This window comes from Pseudonaja textilis, chromosome 2 (assembly GCF_049901715.1).
Source record: "Pseudonaja textilis isolate UNSWEBS1 chromosome 2, rPseTex1.2, whole genome shotgun sequence".
Classification (NCBI taxonomy): domain Eukaryota; kingdom Metazoa; phylum Chordata; class Lepidosauria; order Squamata; family Elapidae; genus Pseudonaja; species Pseudonaja textilis.
Genome location: NC_141991.1, coordinates 73,678,658 through 73,695,433, shown reverse-complemented (window position 1 = coordinate 73,695,433; position 16,776 = coordinate 73,678,658). Strand labels below are relative to the sequence as shown.

At 35.4% G+C, this 16,776-nt stretch overlaps 1 protein-coding gene across 2 annotated transcripts in view; it reads right to left on the bottom strand.

Annotated features, from left to right (window-relative positions):
• FLT4 (fms related receptor tyrosine kinase 4) overlaps window positions 1-16,776 on the bottom strand; it is a 105,077-nt gene that overhangs the window by 39,843 nt on the left and 48,458 nt on the right. The window contains exons 8-11 of one of the 2 annotated variants that reach the window (XM_026696589.2): window positions 15,512-15,629; window positions 14,695-14,849; window positions 12,690-12,852; window positions 8,369-8,507 (exon numbers count right to left, since the gene is read on the bottom strand). In XM_026696589.2, coding sequence (XP_026552374.2) covers window positions 8,369-8,507; window positions 12,690-12,852; window positions 14,695-14,849; window positions 15,512-15,629 — 575 coding nt within the window. The remainder of the gene's footprint in view (window positions 1-8,368; window positions 8,508-12,689; window positions 12,853-14,694; window positions 14,850-15,511; window positions 15,630-16,776) is intronic. The other variant, XM_087924299.1, reaches the window with a different exon arrangement.

Genomic DNA, 16,776 nt, shown 5'->3' with positions numbered 1-16,776 from the left:
TCTCCATTGGAGATTCAGGTAGATAGGCACATTGGACAATGTCTTTCAGATACAGAAGTTGTATGAATACACTAGTGCAGGTAAGTGCCAGAGTTTAAATAACAAAACAATTGTAATTAGTTTATAAGACAATGGAAGCTCACAATGGATGCATAACCTGGATAGCTGTACATTATTCTGGACTTCTGTGATAAAACTGTGTTTCACAAATAAGGCAATATATTGTTAACTTCTTCATTTTTAAAGAAATTTTTAAAGAAATGTGAAGTTTTAAGTACAGCTTTGCTTTATTTTTCATTATGTCTGCCAAGAACTGGAATATAGTGATTAGTGAATCAGAATTCCTGTTCAGCATTTCCAGAAACAACAGAAGGGTAGCTCTAGTGAGAAACATCATACTTGATGTCCTACCATCATGCAGATATGAAAAAAGTTCAGAGAATAGTCAGGAAATTCATAAAATTATTAAACCTAATGAAGTTTTGTTCCCAAAAGCATTGGGGAACATATTGCTTGGAAAAACTGTGGAGGGGAAATATTGTTTTCAGAAGGAAAATAGTTTTATTGAAATTTTTTTATTGAAATTAAACTTTATTTAATGTATAATACTTGCTCTCTTGTTTTAGCCTCCTATGAGCCATTCAACAACAAAATATAAATAAATACACGCTTTCATAAACAACCTAAAAAGCAAAATTCATATAATCATATAGTCCAACATTTAAATATATTTTGATCCTTCCACATAAGATAATACTTAATATTTAAATTTCTCAATAAATCTAACTAATTCTGTAATGGAGAAAGTGTTTTATTATTTTAATTACGTTGTCTAATTCAACAGTAGTAATGTCTTAGAGGGGCAGATGTCCATTATTTTATTTTAGTACTTCTTATATTTTTAATTTTAAAAATTACCCTGCCTTCTCATACAAAGAATCACCAAAGTCTATCAGTATATAAAACATATTAAAATGAATTACTTTTGAATAATAGGAAAAGAAAATAGCTTTGAAACTCACAAATTTGCCACATTTTAAAGAAATGGGTGGGGAAACATTGATATTGTTATTGTTACAGCCCACTAATTATTAATAATTTGTTAAATTTATATGGTTGCCCATCACAAAATACATTACTCTGGGCAGCTAACATCACTTGAAAAGAGAATAAAAGCAATATAATAAAATTATTTGAATGATAACCTGTATGCCAGAAATTTACTCCCCTTCTTTCCATTCTTCTAAAGAAATATACTGTACCTTTCATTACATCACACTAATAAACATATCTTCCTGTATATCACAGTATTAGCAATATAATATAATGTCAAAATAAAACAATCAGACTGAAAAATCTGCATACTAATAAAATTCTCCTGTTTGGCTGTTTGTAACCTTCAATTATCCCAAAAAGTGCATCATATGGGAAACAATTTTTAAAGTAAGTGGACTTACTGAAAGAATGCTTCCAAAATCCAGAAAGGGCCCATTACTCCTGTGGAATTGAAATCTGAAGAAACTTCAAACCAATTGCATTCACAAACCTGTAACCGTTGCAGATTTGGTGTGCTGCCATAGTCAGCTGTGGTCAGGTGATTGTGATTTCTAACCCTGTCATTTTCCCACAAGTAAAGTCAATGGGGAAACTGGCAGGAAGTCAAAAGTTGATCCTGGTCCTACTGTTTCCCCCCCAACTGTGGTCATTCTGTTTAGGTAAGGAAACAGCTATGAAAGAATGACCTAACAAGTTTTATTTTATTATTTATTTATTTACTTATTTATTTTTATTTGTCAATTGCTTACAAGATAATAGGTATAAGTAAAAACATAGTTAAGAATACATTGATACATATAAGAAAAATAAAAATATATAAAAGAAACAATAAGACAGGGATGGTAGGCACGTTGGTGCGCTTATTCATGCCCCCTACAGACCTCTTAGGAAAGGGATGAGGTCAATAGTAGACAGTCTAAGGTTAAAGTTTTTGGGGTTTGTGGGTCATCTTGTTATAACTTAAAAACAACTGCAAACTAATTTTGGCCAATTTGTTAAAAACGTTTCTTTCTTTCAATTTGAAAAAAGAAAACACAAATAAACAAGTGTTAACAAATTAAGAACCCCAAAACAACTTCCCCCACAAAACCTAACACGAATGTTGGAAAATAACTTAGATCATCAGGCTATTGCTAGAAGTTAAGTGTAAACTTCTCTTTTCCATGCCATATAATATTTTTTAGATAGTGCTATGCCTCCAAAGTCCTGATGTCTTGCTAAATTGCAAATGCATGGATTGGAATTTCAAGGTATTTTCAAATCTTTATGCATCTGCTGCTTTTTTCACTTTCTATCTTTATGCATCTGCTGCTTTTTTCATCCTGGTACAGGATGGAAATGTAGATTACACAATGTGCCAGATAATCACTTGGGACAAAGAAAAAACTGAGAAATGTAGCAAATGACTAATCAAAGCAGTATTACCAAATCCACTTCTTTTATTCTTCAGATAAACTTTGGAAAACTTGGCATAAATCAATTTGAATTTTACTTGGCGTAATTCAAATCGAAGCAGAACAAGAACATGGTTCTTTCCTTCCTATCATCATTTCTCACCTTTTTGTGAGGAATTCCTGACTGTAGTACTTGAACAGGAAGTAATCATGGAGGGACATATGAAAACAGGAAGTGACTTGAGGAAACTGGAAGCCATTTGTTTGTTCTTTTGCCTGCATCACTATGATGGGCACAGTTTGGTAGCTGACACTGTCACTTCGAATAGGAAACTAGTCACAGGAAGGCATGCATGATCTTGGCGCTTTATTATATTTACCACCATAGTGGAAAGAAACAATTTTAAAAGCTGGCTGTTTTTTTTAAAGAGGGTAATAGATCAAGATATTAAAAAAACCTCCCTAAAATAAATTATGGATGACATCCATTGGAGATCCACTGGAATGTCTCATATTCCAAAATACTACCTCACCAACAAAACCATTTGTTTAGATATATGCTGGATAGGATGATGGCAGGCTTACTAATTAAAATCAGTTTTAAGGCTGATGTACATTAAACTTATGTGTAGGGGTGACATACAGAACAGTGGAGAATAACGGACGGGAGGAAGTGAAGAGCTGTTGCCGGTGCTTTTCACTCCTTAAATAAATTGCCTTAAGAATTCCTCCCCTCCCCAGTGAAGGAGAAACAGAAAATAACTGGCTTTAACACATAAGGCTGGACTGCAATGAATTGAGAACCAAAAACATGAATGGGCAGAAGATTTTTCCAATCCATTAAAGAAACTGAATGGCTCTTCTGATAACTGCTCTTATGCAATGCTCTTTCAAACAATTCCAGTGTATTTACTGCAAGAAAATGCTTAGTGGCATATTACTATCCAAGCAACTTGCTCATAGACTGTTTTATTAACTAAATCAATGCAGACATTTCATGGTTCCATTCATGGAATTATTTTTCAACTATCAGTCTGATTTAGGAGTGGAAATGAAATTCAATTCCATTGTGAAATAAATGAATACTGTACCAGCAAATTTGGATACTATCTTTATAATCTGCAATTCTAAATAATACGGTCTGCAGTATTTTGGTATACATCCAGATTTTATATACATATCATAGATTTGCTGGTGTTGTATTTGCCACATAATTCTACTGTATTATAGTAGGTAGGACACAGGTCAGTGAATATATATGCCGCAAACAGAAGGTTCCCTTTTAAAATCCTTAACATTTCCTTTGCCAATAAGGAGAACTATTGCCCAGATGGTGATAGAGAACCTGCTCTGGTTGTTTTTCAACATTATTGACATGGTGACTTTCTCAATTAGTTACAAGCTGGACACTGTTTTCCATTCTTCCTCAATGACTGGTTCCAGTTGGTAGTGACTTGTCAGCCTTTCAGGGTAGACCAAGCCAGGAAACCACAGTGATGGATACTAATACTACTTTTATTATAAGCCACTTTTCTTTTAATAATATAAACAACCTATCTATTTTTCTTTCATTCATTCATTCACGATCATTTATTCTTTTTCTATTCCACTGTGCAATACTCCATATGCCACTGTCATCCCCAAGATGCCCAAAAAAGTATTGAACTTCATACCCTCATGCCTTTGAAGCTTTCAGCTTTACTAACCTTAGTTGTGTAGGTATTTAATATATTTTGTGAGTAAACGTTTGGTTATCTATCCACCAACTATGAGGTACATGCATATCATTGGTATGTGCTCAGATGGGTGAAATGTAACATGTTTAAATTCTGTCTTCCATATCTTCTTTATTGCCTCACAGAAAAATAATATTTTGGAAGTGGTACTTTAAAAGATCTGGAATTTGGGAACTGTTTTACCAGAAAAATCTATCCTCAATGTCTTTTTTTAAATTAATGCACAGAGGTATGGAAAGAGCAACAGAAAACTGGCAGCTGAAGAAGAAAAATATTTTATTTTATGAGGATAAACTGGAAGGAGTGACAAATTTAAAGAGTTAAGTGTCATTAGGATGGATCTTTACCAGTTTGATATATATAAGTGAAATAATGTTTTAATGTAGCTCTTTGTATTTGTAAAGTGAGTCTGAAAATGTTGTTTTCTTTATACAGTATATAATGCGTGAGTAATTTCTAAAGCTTGCAAAACATTATTGAAAGTATATTTGAAAGTATCTATGTTAAGAAAAATTTTTAAAAGATGATTAAAATTTATTGATTTTATAATATTGTTAAAGAAAAAAATAGTTTTAAAATGGATGTAAAGAATCTGAAAGAGTATAGTGAATTTTGCTTATAGCAATAACAACAACATTTTGACTTATATACTAATCCATAGATCTTTATAGTCCTTTCTGAGTAGTTTACAATTTTATCAACCTTGGAAGGATGGAAGATTGAATCAACCTTGAGCCAATCAGGATCAAACTCCTACAAGTGGGCACAGTTAGCCTGCAATACTGCATTTTAATCACTGCGTCACCATGGCTAATATAAATGATAGTTTATAATGATTAATATATGCAAGTAGAATATATATTACTTTCCACAACAAGCAAAAAAAGTAAAGCTGCTTAAACTGATTGCTTTATCTGAAGAAATTAATACTATATATCTAATTTTATTTTTATTTGGAAATCACTTCTGGATTTTGTGTTTGTGATGGGAAAGATACTTTGATTTTGGCTTTGCTGATTAAATAGGTTTGTTGTTGTAGAAATAGCTAGTATATAATATTGCATAAAAGTAAAAGGCTGAGGTTGCAATTTTATTATCTTCTACTGTGTAACGAAAATCAAAAGTCAATGCCTTTTTTTCCTCCCTTCTACCCCACATTTTCTCTTTCCCCCATTTCCCTTCCCTTAGTTCCCATTGTTTTTATTTTCCTTTGTATTTTATATTCTGATAAAATAATACAATTTTGATAAAAAGGAAAAAGAATATTGTGAAAGTGGCACTTTAAGAGACCTGGATTTGGGAACCATATTGCAAGAAAAATCTATCCTCAATGCCTTTTTTAAATTAATGCACAGAGGTGTGTAAAGAGTAACAGAAAACTGGCAACTGAAGAATTTAACTAAAGAGTAGGTACTATTTTTCTGGCTCAACTTAGAAGAGATAAGCAGAACTTGTACGTAACATAAGGCAATGCCAATTTCAATAACCCTGGTGCTAGATAATAATAATATGAGATAATGAAATAGCAATGCAGATTTTAAAGGGATTAAAAAGTAAGAAGGTGTTGACAAGAAGTCTGAGACTCCTTTTTAGAAAAAATGGTTTGTCAATTGCTTACAAGATAATAGGTATAAGTAAAAACATAGTTATGAATACATGGATACATATAAGAAAAATAAAAAAATAAAAGAAACAATAGGACAGGGACGGTAGGCACAATGGTACGCTTATGCATGCCCCTTACAGACCTTAGGAAAGGGGTGAGGTCAATAGTAGACAGTCTAAGGTTAAAGTTTTTGGGGTTTGAGGAAGAAACTACAGAGTCAGGTAGAGTATTCCAGACATTGACCACTCTGTTTTTGAAGTCGTATTTCCTGCAATCAAGTTTGTTGCGATTAACCTTGAGTTTGTATCTATTGTTTGCTCTCGTATTGTTATGGTTGAAGCTGAAGTATTCATTGACAGGTAGGACATTGCAATGTATGATTTTATATACTATACATAGATCGGACCGAAGGCGGTGTAGTTCTAGGTTTTCTAGGTCAGAATTTCAAGTCTGGTGGCATAAGGTATTGTGCCTAAAAGTTCTGCACATTTCAAAAGTATTTTCAAAAGTATTAATGATAACGACAATAATTATTTATTAAATTTATATGCAACCTGACTCTGGGCAGTTTACAAAGAAAAACATTTGAAAAATACAATAATAGACAAAAAAGCTGAAGAGTGGATGGCAAGAATGACAAAAAAGAAGAAAAAAAACAGACAGAAAAAGAAAAAGAATCGAATCCATACAAATAGGGCTTCAATCACTGTCACCAAAGGCCTGTGCTAAATTTTCATAGGCCTTTAAAACAATAGCATGGAAGGAATCTTCTGGACCTCAAGGGAGCCTCATTATGAAGGGCATGTCTTGCTAACAAAGAAAACTTGCTTGTGGAATCCTGATAAATGGCATTATTTAATTGAAGGAACTGGGAATGCATCAACCCTGCCAGATCAAATTGGCCAGGCAGATACTATGAAACAGGCAGTCCCTCAGTAAGTTATGCCATGTAAGGCTTCTTAGATAATGATCCTGAATTGAACCAGGAAACAAACTGACAACCAAGGCAGGTCATGAAGAAAGGTGTTACATGGGCATACTAAACTGTACCCATCACTGCCTGTGTCACCATATTCTGGACCAATTGAATCTTCTAGATGGTTTTCAGTGGCAAGCCTATGTAGAATGTGCTACAATAATCAAACCATGAGTTGACCAGGCTATGAGTGATCTTCTAAAGCAGTGGTGTCAATTTTGCGGCACACGGACCAGATGCATCATGCACTGACCACGCCCACCCCCGCTTTAGCGAAGGGGAAACGTTGCGATATGTCATGGGATGACGATGTGGGTTTGATACCCCTGTTCTAAAGGATTCCTCAGACTCAATTAGTGCACCAGACAAAACTGTACAAAGGTCTTCCTGGACACCGTTGCTACTACTTGCTAATTGAGGAGCTGTGAGTTAGAGAAAACCCCAGATTGTGTGCCACTATTAAATGGAGAACTGCAACTCTATTCAAGCTCAGAGATGGAATATCCCCAGATCTGGGTAGGCCAAACACACAACCATTTGGTCTTCACTGGATTGAGATGGATATGGTTCCTCCCATCCAAGCCAGCAAAGGTTTTAGGAACTCAATTTTCTCACTGCTGAAAGATATAATTAGGTAGCATCAGCCTTACTGATGCTATTTTTTTTCTTTTACTTGCAACATTTTTCATACTTTTCCTTGTCTCGTTGCTTTTTCTTTAGTTTATATTATTTCTTATTTATCTTTTGTTTCTTTGTAAATCTTTAATTAAAATTATATACATACTATTAGTACTATCTCAGTATAATTTAATTTCTGTCTGTTTAGAGGGATAATAAGAATTTCATCTGTGTATCTGCATATTTGGCATAGACAGACAAAATATTATAGTACTTTCTCATGTTTCTTAATTTCAATAAACACCTCCTGTATTAAGACTTAGTCTTATAAATTGCTTTCTATTGATCCCAACCACAGAGTTAATTATAGATATGCTATTAATTGCATGGCATGCATTGTTTATGTGTAAACACTAAGCAGATAAAAACCTTCAACCAATCATAATAAAGTTACACCTCAATAATGCTAAAGGGTTTGTAATATGAAATCCTGTTTGGGAAAGAAAGGTAGGTTGATTCTCAAGACTTCAAGAACATGCAGGATAGCTCAGGAAATATACAAAGCATGGATAGGTGTAACATTGGTCTGATCAAATCCAAATCTTGAACACATTCTTTTTTATGACTGTATTCACTAGTATACTATGAAACCAATTTCATCATGAGATTTTTCAATAGATAATTTCATGACAAATATTCTTTTCCATTAATTGATAAGTTCAGTCAAAAGACCGAATAATTTTAGTTTTTCAAAACAAACTTGCTCAATTCATTCCTCCTTTCCCAATTCTTTTTCTGCAACTTTTCTTTAGGTGTTGCATTAGTCTGTTAAAAGACTGGAATGAACTGTATATCAAAAACTGGTAATATAGGAAAGACAATACAGTTTGAATTTATGTTAAAAAAACAGATAATACTCCATTTCATAAATCCAAAGTGCTTCTCTTTCCAATGGAGAAAGAAAACAGGGAAATGGCCTCACCTTGTTCCTTCCTTCCACTAACTCTGTCCAGGTGTCAATGCTTTCAATGGGGTTCACAGCATCAATCTGTGACACATCCTTCCAGTCCTTACATTCAGGCATCCGGTCTCTCTGATGGCGTTGTACAGCCCTTGGTCTACTTCAGTTTACAGTTTATGTAGTACCCACAAAAAAGAAAGAAATTGAAAAAATAAGAGACCCTAAGAAGGAAACAGGGAAAGCAGATATATTTAACAAGACAGAACTTGATAAAATTTTGTATGCATGTACCTAAAAGGGATATGATAATTTTTTCCTCTCTGTAATGAGGCCAGAATGTTGGGGACATCTACTAAAATTGATTAGTAGCAAGAAAGGAAGAATCCAAATAGACCTCCATACAATTTATCATTTGTTATAAAATTTCTCCATGTTTATTATGATGGCTGTTAACTCAGGCAGCTTTAATAGGATTGGCAGCCGTAAAGAATTTACAGAATCTTGATATCCAACGACCAGCAGATACCACTTTTGGGAAAGTGCAAAAGAAGAAAACATACAAAGGAAGAAGATAACTAAGAGTACCGTATGTAGGCAGAGTCCTTGGAAAATTTGAACATACCAAGAACATAATGGTTATATGTGTTCAGTACAGATGATGAGCAGAAAATAACTTTTTGTATTTCAGTACACAGCACAAATGAGAACCTGTTTTTAAAAACAGGAAATCATTATGAAGTGGGATAAGCAGAAAAGTTGTGGCCTTGGAAGACAGTGCTCATAAATCACTAGCTCCTCTTCCTTTTGACAGAGCTACAAATAATTCTGATGGGACTGGAAATGCCCTGATTTCCTTAACCAGTCACACTACATAGCTATGACATTGGTATTTTTATAGATGCTCCACTTCCTTCTGGGTCAGTGATACTTGCTATCACACTCTCCTCAACTGTAGAGGCCCCTTTCTGCCTCAACAATAATAAATGTTTGCTGCCCATTGTCCTAACTGAAGGAAGAAGGGGACAGTTTGATTCCTGTGCATTAGCCATCTTGAGATAGAGATCCTTTCATTGTCTTTGTTCCCAAAAATGAATTTCACTGTATTGGGGTCTAGCATGTATTGTTAAACAATGCTTCTATGTAAAACAAAAATCCATAAACTGGACAACTAGGAAAAACCCTAGACAAAGCTCAAATTTAACAGAGTCATAAAGAACAGGCCAAGCATCATAATACTGAGGCTAGAAGGTAGCCTTTACAAAGTTGCATTATCCATATATCTGCTTATGCTAAACTGACCAGAAAAAAAGTGGTTAACCTGCCTGCCTCTCAGACTACATTAAGTAGGCTATGAGAAGTCATAAGATTTCAGGAGCTTCTTTTAGCAACTGCCTGACTTTCTTGATTTATTTGATTAATTCAGTGTCAATTGTTAGTAGCTACCCAATAAAGCTCTAGAATGAACTGTCCCCAAACTGGCCTTTCAGGTTTCCCAATGTTTCTCCATCACCACTGTAAACAAGACCATCCATCTTGCTGCTGGTCATCATCTTCTTTTCCTTCTCACTTCTTCTAGCAGTATGGACTTCTCAAATAGACATTTGGTTTCAAATACCATACAGGGTTGACACACTGTGCTAAGCCATATGTTGTTGGTTTAAGGTTTATCAAACTATGAGACCACAGCCATTTATTTACTTAATAAATCATAACTGAACAAACTATGTCTTAACACAATGTTTGTTTAAACCAAATAGTACTCTCTCAGCAATTTTTTTAAAATACTGACTTAAATTCAAATGTTCCATTAATTCCTTTTCCAAATCTGATTTCCTCTATGTAGCTGCTGAGTTCCTAATATTATTCTTTTAGAAATTATTTATTTTCCCTCATCTTCTTTACTTTAGAAAATTATTTAGTTTGTTGTCTTATAACTAATTTGGCTTTCTGCTTTAAACACGCACATCTCTGTGTCCAAAACCATTTTAGTTGAGATTTTAGATTCCACTTTGACAAGCAGCAGCTGAATTTCCACTTACAAAAGCAGTGAAGATTTTCCATATGTATTTCTATATCTCTTTTTACTTATATATTTAGATATTATCCAGCCCTTAATATTGCAATTAATCATTGTGGTATCTAAAATTTGCCTAAAACTCGCATACAAATGGAATCTTCTATAAGAGCCCAGATGAATCAATCCAATTCTGATTCCAGCTTCCCACCATGGCCAACTAGAAGACCAACCACAGAATATAAGAAATGATTACTTTTTTGCTGTGATTTCCCAGCAACTGATATTAATTTTGTTATGCAATAGATTAAATTACAGTTCTGTGTGGTCCATTTAAGAGTTCCTCGGGATCATTTGTAATATCTGAATTATTGTGCTTTTCCAATTGGACTGAGAAACAAATAGGCTTGATGAAGCAAGAACAAGAGCATTAAATATATATACATATACATATACTTGTTTTCTGAGGTTCTCGCGGGTATTTATATGTGGATCTTTGGTTGTTCGGGTTTTCTCCAGCAGTAAGATTCAAGTATCTAGGCAACGCTTCGATGAAGTCTCATTCATCATCTTCAGGCTTCTGTCTCCGGCTCTGTGCTTCTCAGAGTAATGGAGATTGCAGCTGCTTCCTCCTTTTAACTGCCAGTGGGGTGGAACTTGATTGGGTGGGGCTTGGCTGTGTTCTGATTGGGTGGGGGTGTGTTCTCATTGGTAGGGGTTTGGCTGTGTTCTGATTGGTTGGGGTTAGCCGTGTTCTGATTGGTTGGAGGCGTGTTCTGTTCAGGAGGGGCTTGGTTGTGCTCAGGTTAGTTTTAGTTGCTGGGGATTTGAGCTAGAGAGTTGTGATCTTGCTGTTTGGCTTCTAGTTCGTGGTCCTGTTGGTTTCTAAATTTGGCTTGGCACGTCCAGTCCTCAGCTGCTTTTCCTTTATAGTGGGTGATCCAAGCCCCCACCCAATCAAGTTCCACCCCACTGGCAGTTAAAAGGAGGAAGCAGCTGCAATCTCCATTACTCTGAGAAGCACAGAGCTGGAGACAGAAGCCTGAAGATGATGAATGAGACTTCATCGAAACGTTGCCTAGATACTTCAAATCTTACGGGGAAAACCCGAACAACCAAAGATCTACATATAAATACCCATGAGAACCTCAGAAAACAAATATATATATATATATATATATATATATATATATATATATATATCTTAAAGTCTCTAGAGAAAAACTCTTGATTTACACAAATTCTCTTGATTTACTATGGCTTGAAAATCAAATATGAAACTTTTTTTACTTACACTTTTTTATTAAGCTTACTGAGTTTTTGTTATAGCAAGGATACAGCTTATATGTTTATCAGAAGAGTGTTTTTCCTTTATGTTAACAAATAGAAAACATATTTCCAGCATCTGTCAATAATCAGTTTTGGAATTTAATAGTGTTAAATATGTACAAACCTACTATAAAGTCTCTGCTAGACTTGATTATCAGCTTTCATCGAACTACAAGGAGTTTACTTTAACTTTAAATATCACCTTCCATTTACTCATATAAAAGTCTTATATCTTAATATTAATAGAATCTTTTAAGGTACAAGGATTACAAATGGCATGAATAGATTGAGTTCATGTATTATTTTAGTGAGTAATAAAGCTACTGAAATACACTTCTGAAAACTTTCCCATTAATCTTCCAAGTCTGCTTTTAAGATCCTGCATTATTTTGGACAAGAAGAAAAGGTGCAATGGACTACATGGGGTGCTCACGCAACTGCCAATTGGCAACTCTGTAAACCTGCCACACCAACTTGGCAAAAGACCCATTTGGGTTAAGACCCTGTTAGGAGGTGCTAGATATTGCACTTGATTGGAGGTGTTAAAAGACCTCTCTGAATCCAAATCCACAGCTGTAGAAATAGGATGTTCAAGGATGGAAGAACTTAAAGCCTTCCTCTGTCAACAGCACGCTTTCAGTTCCAATCTGAAATTTTCGAGTCCAGTCTTTTCCATGTGATTTTTAAACATAAAAAGAGACCTGACCTAGCTCTTGGTCAATATTATGGTCCTGCCTTTACTAAACCAAGGACAGATTATATAATGTAAGAGTATTCCACCATCATTGTCCAAACTCCTTTCATACAATAAAGCCAGATTGCACAAACCTTCAATTGCATCCAAAAGGCTTACTTTCCAGAAAGAGCAGCCAATGTGATGCAACTGAAGTGGCTTCAATGTGGTTGACTTTGCACACTAGCCTGAACAGACCTCTCATATTTTTGCACCTTGTTCTGTATTGAGAATTCAGTGAATATTTAAAAAAGAAAGACATTTACAGACTGTGCTGGGGAAACATTCGGCAAGGTGTCCAAGGCCTCCACTGCCATTGTATCTTTTCTGGAGCTGGAATGCCGTAGACAGTGCAGGTAAGTACGTGACGGTTTTTACGAGAATAAATGTTTGGTGAAGAAGCTTCTTTCTCAAGGATTTGTGGAGGAACTGAAATCATAATTGTGATAAAATATCAGTCTTATTATTTGCCCTTTTAGGTGACCGCTTATGCCTTTCTTTCACGTGTCAAAAGCCACCAGGCCAACTCCCTCTAATTTTGAATTGTTGCTACTCCTTTTACTCATCCATATTATTCTCTTGGGAAGAATTAACTTCCAAAAACTTTTAAATATGCTTTCACGCTGCCCAGTAAAAAGGTAAAGTACTCTAGTAAATTCAAAATAAAACCATCAACAGAAATAAAAATAATACAGCTAAAAATAATAAAGAAAGAAAAAAAGATAAACCTGTTTGCAGCTTTCATATAAAATTTCATTCTATCCACAGAGAGGAAATGGCCTAACACCAATCAACTCCTCCTACTCCAAATTGAGCATGTCATGCTTGCCCAAAGTAACATGGCAAAAATGATCCTGAATTATTACACTGAGAGATGAAGAAAGACAAAAGAACATACTACAGGTAATCCTCGACTTACGATCACAATTGAGTCCAAAATTTCTGTTGCTAAGTGAGAAATTTGTTAATTTTGCTCCATTTTATGACCTTTCTTGCCTCATTTGTTAAGTGAATATTGCAGTTGTTGAATTAGTATCATGGTTGTTAAGTGAATTTGGCTTCCCCACTGACTTTGCTCATCAGAAGGTCACAAAAGTTGATCACATGACCCTGGATCACTGCAACTGTTGTAAATATGAGTCAGTTGCCAAGTATCCAAATTTTAATCATATGACTATGGGTCGCTGTTTGTATGTGTGAAAAATGTTCATAAGTCACTTTTTTTCCATTGTTGTGGTAACTTTGAATGGTCACTAAATAAACTGTTGTAAGTCAAGGACTATTTGTACAAATCCAAGGAAATGCAGGTAGTTCTCAACTTACAACCATTCATTTAGTGACTGTTCAAAGTTACAATGGCACTGAAAAAAGATCACTTACAATTTTCGCAGCATCCCCCTGGTCATGTAATCAAAATTCAGGTGCTTGGCAACCAGGAAGCATGTACAATAGACCCAGAATCATGTGATCAGACCCAGAATCATGTGATCACTATTTTGTGACCTTCCCACCCAGTGTTCAACAAGCAAAGTCAATGGGGGAAACTAGATTCGTTTAATGACCATGCACTTAAGCCATGTTTGCTTAACAACTGCAGTGATTTGCTAAACAACCATGGCAAATAAAACTGTAAAATCAGTGTTAAAAACACTTACAACTGCCTTGTTTAACAATGGAAATTCTGGTCCCAATCGTGGTCACATGAGAAGGATTAACTGTATGTTGATGTACAGTCTAGACTACATATTATTTTGTTATTGCAGGCTACTCCTGCTGACTGCCAGCTGCCAGCAGTTCGGCAATTCGAGCCTCACCAGGCTCAAGGTTGACTCAGCCTTCCATCCTTCCAAGGTTGGTAAAATGAGGACCCAGATTGTTTGTGGGCAATAGGCTGACTCTGTAAACCACTTAGAGAGAGTTCTAAAGCACTGTGAAGCGGCATATAAGTCTAAGTCCTATTGCGATAGTAGAACTGTTGACTTTTATCTCTTTATTTTTAAACTGGGATGTCTGATGCCCATAATAGCCTTCCCTCCATCACAAATAACACTAACAGGCTCTTTATCTGTCCATCCAGAATTCTGATCCACCCCAGACCTTGGATCCTATTTAAAAACCACCCTCCGATGCCAAAAAATGCAATTAAAATCATGCCTAACTTGAGAAGATTTGGGAAACGATTTTCATGGAATAAAACAAATTGGGAATATTGATTTAAGTGCTATATGCCTGAAGACTTCTCTTCTCGTAAGTCATCTGGTTCTTCCTCACCGTTAACTACCAGTTGAAGGTTAATGCTCTTCTCCAGTCCAGCCAACCCGTTCTTCAGGACCAGTGTATAAGAGCCAGAGTTTTGCTCTGCCACATCCTTGATCTGGAGGGAATATTGAGATTGCCTGTTGGAAATTAACTTTCCATCCTTAAACCTGGGCAGAAGCAGAGAAAGAAGGTATGCATATAGCTTAAGCTTCTAAAAGATAGCCATGGAGCTTCAGCCAGTGAAATGAAGAATTTCTGAAAAATACCCTTTTCCTTCATTTTCCCCTTAAGAAAAGCTTTCTCTGAATCTGCTGAGAAGCACCATCCCCCCCCCAAAAAAAGATACATGCACTCATTCATCATTGGTGTATTGCTATTGGGGGGGGGAGGGAGGGAGGGAAGGTGAACTATTTATGGAAATTTCCCCAATTTAGCACCCTCAGACTGGTTATGAACTCTGGGAGTCATGGTGGCATTTCTGATGCTGGGCAACACACCCCATTTATAGCCACTTGCAACCTCACCGGCCATGTGATTGCAATTAGTAAACAGTGTTTACTTTTGTTTTTTTGGCAAAATGCCCCATAATGAACAGTAAATTAGCTTAATGATAGCAGTTATTCACTTAATGATTGCCACAAAAAAAATCATAAATTCATGTCAGCTGCCTTGAGTGTGAATAGGCGGCAATATAAATTTTCTAAAACAAACAAACCAACAAACAAATAAAGTCAGGTAAGTTGAGCACTACCTGTAGTGGTTTTTCTCTTTTCTAATTCCCTCCCCCTAAATCCAAAGAAGACTTTGTGTGCTAAAAAGAATGTATTACCACTGGAACTCAGGCTGGGGATAAGCAACTACTTTTACTGGTAGCTTCACAAGTTCGTCTCCCACTGTTGCTTCTATCACTGGGCCCTTTTTCCTTTCCACGTAGATAAATGGCTTCTCTGTAAAAACCAGTTGGATGAAGAAAAACAAGAAGAAGAAAAAAAACCAGAGTCAAAGTTGTTGAACCCAGTAGCTGATCCAAGAGCAGAGATATCTATCCCATAGAAAAATTATAATTTTATGGATGTAGATCCACACACTAGATCTTTGCTTTTTTCCAGACATAAAAATGATACACCAATTTACATTTTTTGCCACAAAAACACAGTGCTAAGCTGGCTGATTTTTTTTAAAAAAATACTAGGAATGCTAATGTGCTTATTTAAGAAGCAGTCCAGTTATTCAGATCAGGAGAAAATGACCTTCGAAGGATGCTCCCAGAGTATTGCCAGAAACTTTGTATTTGAGTATACAGAAAGGAGCGTTCTCCTTTTTGATTCCCAGGCAACAGAATGGTCTAGCTAAGGAGGGACATTTGGTTCCTGCTCTCCTATTTAGCAAGAAGGTTAATATCTTATTTTGCTAAGATTTACTATTAATTAATTGATCGATAGGTTTGAGTTTAGATTTTTCTGTTATGATTTGTATCCTACATTTTTTGTTTATTTTAAGCTGCCTTACATACTGGGGGGAAAAAGGGCATCAATTTGAGAATAAATAAATAAATATTACTTCATCATAGAAGTTAATTGAATGCTTTATACTTCTTTTGCCAAGAGTATTCCTGTTCAAGCAAAGAAGTGTTTTTGAATGGGCATTTATGAATGATTAATCTCACACATTTCCTACAATAGTGTGCACGATGTTCTTTAGGCCAAAGATTATCTTCAGTTGTATATGGAATGCTGAGCAATGTGCCAGTCATAGATACTGACAGGAAAAATGGGGGTGGCCAAAAAATACATAATAAATTCATAAATAAATATACCATCTGCAGCTCTTGGACATCCAGATGTTTCCAAGACACGTAAACCTTAACTTTCCAATTTTGGCTGCACTGTTATCCAGTATAAGTTCTGTATGCAGTATATGAAACTGAAGCTAAACTGTTTTAAAGTCAACAACATGGATGAAAAACACCAGGAAGCTAACGTATTTATTGCTTTTTGACATTAAAAAAGGGTGATTATTCAAAAGCCATTGCACTCGTTGTTCTCTGTAAAGTAACATGCACATACCTATCCTATGACCATGGACTGAACAACT